The sequence below is a fragment of the Aristolochia californica genome, unplaced genomic scaffold, assembly GCF_029961685.1.
Source record: "Aristolochia californica isolate CCGP_79_NKW_82.1479 unplaced genomic scaffold, dmAriCali1.0.hap1 SCAF_16, whole genome shotgun sequence".
NCBI classification, from domain to species: domain Eukaryota; kingdom Viridiplantae; phylum Streptophyta; class Magnoliopsida; order Piperales; family Aristolochiaceae; genus Aristolochia; species Aristolochia californica.
In genome coordinates, this window is record NW_027181837.1 from 14030361 (window position 1) to 14036360 (window position 6000).

Below are 6000 nucleotides of genomic sequence, written 5' to 3' on the forward strand. Positions count from 1 at the left end.
GGCTCCGTTAGGCTCCTGGTTGAAAATTTATACCCTAGAAAAATTTAGAAATATTTTTCCTAGGATACACATTTCCAAGAAACCTTTAGATAAAATCCTGTGGAAATTACATGAAATTTTTTAATTTTTTCAAAGGAAAATTAAATAGACTTGTTAGTGTTTTTAGGAAAATAAATAAAAATTAATAATCAATCTCATATATTACCATACTTATTTGATAAATTTTCAATAAAATAAATTTTTTAAAAAAATTATCTAAAAATAAATTGTTCATATTAAATCAATTATTGTATTTTACATATTGTCCCACATTTGAATTGTTATATTATTACAAAAAATGGTTAGCTAATTTAGTTTTTTTATTTCTCCTTCTTCTCCCTAACATTGAGAATATGGCCCTGACAGTGCGCAGCGTAAGTGAAATGTATTTCACTTACACTGGGTAAATAGAGTCAAAAGTCGTTAGTGACCAGCGTAAGTGACGGGGGAAAATAAAATACAAATGTATTTCATTTTTCCCCGTTTTTGGCATAATGGGAGGGAAAGTGAATTCAGAGGGGTCGACCTCTGAATTCACTTTCCCTCCCTCAATTACATCGGGCTCAGGCTGTCGAGAAGGAAGGCTCTGTCGAACAAAGGTTTCGAAGAAAAATATTTTCTCTCTCGCTCGCGACTGACCTTCGACGATTTCAATTGCCCTCTATACGACTTGTCTCCAGTGCTCGCCTCCCTTCCTCTCGTCGTTCCCAACATCGACGATCTTCGGTGACATCTCTCCCCGCTCTGCAACCTTTTCAGCTCCTCCCTCGCTCGCTACAGTCGGCGATTTCAATCGCCCCCTCTACGACCTCTCCCCGGTCCTTGACTCTCTTCCTCTCGTCGTCCTCGGCACCGATGACCGTCGGCGACTTCCCCTCTCTGCAACCTCTCCGGCTCGATTCGGAAGAAAGTAGGATAAAAATTTCTTCCTATTCATCGATGGTTAATTGATCTTGTTGGTCTTTGTTTAGAGCATTAGCTATTAAAAATCATTAGTAGTATTTAATAAAAGCAATATATTTTACATAGTTAAGCATGTATGGGGGTATGTCTCTGATTTGCAATAACCTAGTCCTCGACCATGGTTGGCTTGACTGAACAAGGAATAAGAAGTTTCGCTGTGATAACTTCTGTTTACTATATAAGTACTGATGCTTCATTTGCAGTGAAAATGAGTGTGCTTGTGGTGGAGAACATTGTGAAGATAACAATGAAAGTGAAAATGAAGACAGTGATAGTAGTGATGATGTTGAAGATGATGTGACACTCAAAGAAGTACTCAGAGTGAGTCTGCAGTACAATATGTAAGAGCATCATATTATTGAGATGTTTTAGCAATTCAGATGTGGAGAAATTATTGACTATTATGTTTTAATGCCACTAAATATTTTTTGTGTTGTATTTTTGTATGTACAGATGTAATTTTTAATATTAAAAGGGTGATTGAGTTATATTTGTATTATTTTTATTTTTATTATTACGATGTTTGTGTAGTACGCTATGTAGTACGATATTTGTATAATTATTTCATATTTAGATATTACGAAATTAAAATTTGATTACAATTTTAATAATATAAAATAAGCATTTATTTTAATTATTATATTTAATATATTTTATTTATTAACTAATATTAATTTAATTTTCTGAAAGTCAGACATATCAAAAATATTTTATTTAATAAATAATCTATATACACTTTACAACACATTTTCCTTTGTGCACACTAACACAAATAAGTATTTTACACTGTACTTTATATTGTACACACTAACACAAATAAGTACTTTATACTGCACTTTTCATTTCGCACACTAACACAAACAATTACTTTACTTTGCCTCTCACTTTCCCTAGGGAAAGTACTTCACTTTTCCTTCCACTTTCCCTATGCACTGACATTGTGCACTAACCCCCCTATAGATTGGTTAATTAGTTCTTCCAAATCATCTTCATCTTCTTCTTGATTTAGTCCAAATTCTACATCATCCCCAATGACTTCTACCGATTTCTCTCCTTCAATCCTTTCATCATTGCAATTTGATATCCATGTAAAATTGTGAATAACACAACATGCAATGACAATTTTCACTTGAGTTTTGTATAGGTGTGGAAGTGTTTAATCCATATTTGTAAATAGTTGCTTCAACATACCAAAATTCCTCTCACTTTGTGTTTCCTAATGATTTTGATGGTTGAATAACTCTGTTACAGTCTGAGGGAGATGTTTTTCCTCATATTCATTTAAATGATATCTACTTAAATGATAAGGTACCAAAAAATCAGACAATTTAGCATACCAAGCATATATTAAATAGTACTTTCTTACAATATGAAACAATATTAATGATTAATATGACTAAAGCTAACATGTATAAAAATAAATGAATAAAACAAGCACATTACTCTTGAGATGATAAGCACGTTTGGTACATCTAATGCGTGCATCAAAATGTGCATCACCTATCGATCCTTCCTACCCAACTACAACAAAAGTGAACTCCATATTAAAATTATAAGCTACCATCACATTTTTTTATAAGCATTCTCTCCTATTTCAAAACCTAGCAGTGTCCTTACCAATAATATGGGCCTTTATGTGTTCCATCAATTGCTCCAATAAAATTCAAAAATTTGCATATTGAAGGTTAATATAATTATTCTTTTAAATAAATAAACATATAAATAATAGTTACATTAGTTATTTACCTTGAAATAAGGACAATATTTATCACTACCCGCTATTTTTGGATGAACATTTCTAGTTGAAGGAAGACGTATATAATCATTTTTTCAATTTGAGTATCGCCTTTAGTATTCCATTGAAATATGTATTAATAGTCCAAACTGAGCATTTGAAACGTTCCACTCACAGTGGATACCTTTGGCACTGACCTATGGTAACTATGAATATAAAAAACTTGTTCTTCAACTCTAATGTTCTCAGTATACACAAGATGTCTCCTACTTCTTAGAAAATTAAAGAGATTGATGAAAATATACGATCTTATCCTATAAACACATCTAAGTAGGTGTTCATTATGCTCCTACATTAAGTGTATATGTGCTCTTCCACCCAATCCAATTTTTTGAGGCACAAATACATTTTCAAAATAAATTGATATAATAACTAGGGAAATTTCTATTGCTTTAGGATACAGAGAACCAACTTGGACAAAATAAATATGGGAGAGAAAAATCATTCCTAGTCATACAACAAAACTTCATACACCAGTCAGAATAATCGTAGTTTGAAAAAATCAATTTCAAAGGTAGAAAAGGACCTAACTTTAGGCATAAAAAAAGAAATTACTGACAATTTAAGGGTAGTTCAAACAAAAGTCACCTCTTGGGTGAAGAATAAAGAACTTAACTCATGTTAGATGTTGGGCGCACCTCTATGCTTTGTAGGTTGTGGATTTATGTATTACTCTAAAGGGAAGAATAAATGATAAATGATAAATTGAAAAAATATTGGAGGAACGCAAGGATAATATCACATCATAATTCAAACAAAAGAAGGTGAAAATAATACACTCTACTTCCAAGGTTGACTCTAGAAACTTTGATAGAAGGAGGTGACAATACAATATTTACTTCAAACTAAGTTTCTAAAGAGAAAACAAGGACTTGCTTATAAAATCAATAATAAGTGTGACATTTAAAAAAAACTAGGGAAAACCGTAACGATAGAACTGGAAAAAAATAACAATCAAGTTAGACCAAGTATGACCTCAAAAAATTCTTGGGGTTGAACACATTTTTGGAGATGACGATGCGAAAGATACGCACCTGATGCAAACAAGCAAGTCAAAACTAGAGAGGAAACCCCAAGCCAAATAGCCTCGTGTGATCTCTCCTTGAACCAAAATTTTTTTTATTAATATAACATACCAGAAAAGGAGCCTATACCGAGGCCATACATACCAGAGCCCACCTGTTCAACCTCAACATATATTTATTGCATCGACAATGTGCAGGTCTAGTGAGTGAATGGCAAAGAACAACTTGCAAGATCCACATGTTATGTTGCTCAAAGATCAAAATTCAGATGGGGGATAAGCATCAAATGTCTTTGGTCAACATCCATTAAAAGAGCTAGTTGTTATGTGTAAAAGCATTGAGAGGCAAGTAGATGAGGATAAGGCAATTGCAATAGTTGCAAGAGATCAAACATATGCAGATCATGGACATCAACTCTAAAATCAGGTACAGAGGAGTTTTAACCTTGGTTAAGCTTGAAAGCCTTTTTAGGGATTATCTATTTATCAGTCTTATGAATTCATCTTGGAGAAACTTTTGGCTATGTTTGGAACACAAAAAGTGGAGAGAAAAGAAAATAAAGAGGAGAAAGAGAAAGAGAAAGAGAAAGAGAGAGAGATAGAGAGAGAGAGAGAGAAAGTTTCTTTTCTCTTGTTTGGATGCCCGTGGAAAATGAGAGAGAAAATGAAGAGAAATGTAGTTTCTCTTGTTTGGATACACAAGGAAAGAGAAAAATAAAAGAAAATTTGTAATATTTTAAAATATTTTATGATTAAATTTTTCTCTCAAGTTTCTATTTCTTTTCTTTTCTCTCCAAATTCTGTCATTTTCTCTCTTCTTCTTTTTTTCTCTTTGTGATTCTCTATTGACAAACAATAGAAAATACATTTCTCTCTTCTTTTCTTTTCTTTTCTTTTATGTGGTTTAAACAGACCCTTTATGTTATCCTAAAGTGTCAACTTGGAAGCATGAGATGGCAGCAATAATAAAGACTTGATGCAATAGAAACTTCTGAACCATGAGGCTCCTTTCATCGTGTGTGCAAAGCTCACCATCGTGTCCTTTCTTCCTCTTCTTTCATAATTTCAGGTAAGTTATCTTGAGAGCAAGAAACTCACCCAGGCTATGATAATTTTTATTGTTGGTCGAGCTTGAGCAAACGGCAGAGAAGACACCGAAGTAGTAGGAGCAGAACTCCTTGAAATTGTTGTAAAAGTTCATGTACTGCTCTCTAAAGACTCTAAAGGACCAGACATGGTGGCAGCAAACCAACCAATAAGCAGCAACACAACTTTGAAACCACCAGTAGCGACACTGGAACCCAGTCACGAGCTATAAATAGAAAGATATATCAACAATCACACGTAATTGTATGAGGGAAAGATAAAATTAACTGAAATGATAAAGCAGTGACGATCCAGAGATTGCATAGATATCTTCTTAAGGAAAGCAGTAAAAGCAAGACGACCCAGATTCATAATGAATTCAAGAGCTTCCAAATGTAGATTAATACAACACACCTCCAAGTTTGTGGTAGACAATAGTTGGATAAAATGAAGCAGAGAAATAGGACTTTAATTTCCAAAGACAACAGAGATTGTGATTAGGAACTTCCAAAAATAAATTATGTAGCAAAGAGGAAGTTGTTGTTGAATCTTCATATCATGAATTTCTCAATAAAAAACATAAATGAAACTCGTAAACATACCTCTTGACATGACGTCAATTTCTGGCAACATTGTGCGGTGAGTAAATGGTGTTGTCTCCTCTATCACAGAGGCTCATTGATGGCAACGTCCAGGCACACCTCTGCTAGACAAGATCCCCTCTTATAGCCTTTCCATCAAAGGAGACCACCAAATTGACAGGAAAATGTAATGTTTGTAACTGGGGACCACCATTAATGGAAAAGCGACAACGGACGAGTCACTTAAGTGACATTTTGTGAACCGTTTAGGTGACAGTTCGTGCACCGTCTTACATTCTCCGACTTAACCCATGCGCATACTTAATTTGTATCATTGATTATTGATACATATTCAAGAATGTTTTCCATAGATATAATATCCTTACACTCAAACAAAGAAGATTAAATTACATGAATCGTGGCGGTAAGTCCTTTAAAGCAAGTATTACCTTCCACGTATTAGAATGCATTTGTCTCCTTTGAATGAGAACCTCATGTGGCACATTTCTTTA

General features: G+C 33.8%; 1 protein-coding gene across 1 annotated transcript in view; it reads left to right on the forward strand.

Annotated features, from left to right (window-relative positions):
• LOC137952629 (pathogenesis-related thaumatin-like protein 3.5) overlaps positions 1–1347 on the forward strand; it is an 84127-nt gene extending 82780 nt beyond the window's left edge. The window contains exon 4 of the mRNA XM_068799699.1: positions 1206–1347. Coding sequence (XP_068655800.1) covers positions 1206–1347 — 142 coding nt within the window. The remainder of the gene's footprint in view (positions 1–1205) is intronic.
• The last annotated feature ends 4653 nt before the right edge of the window (positions 1348–6000 follow it).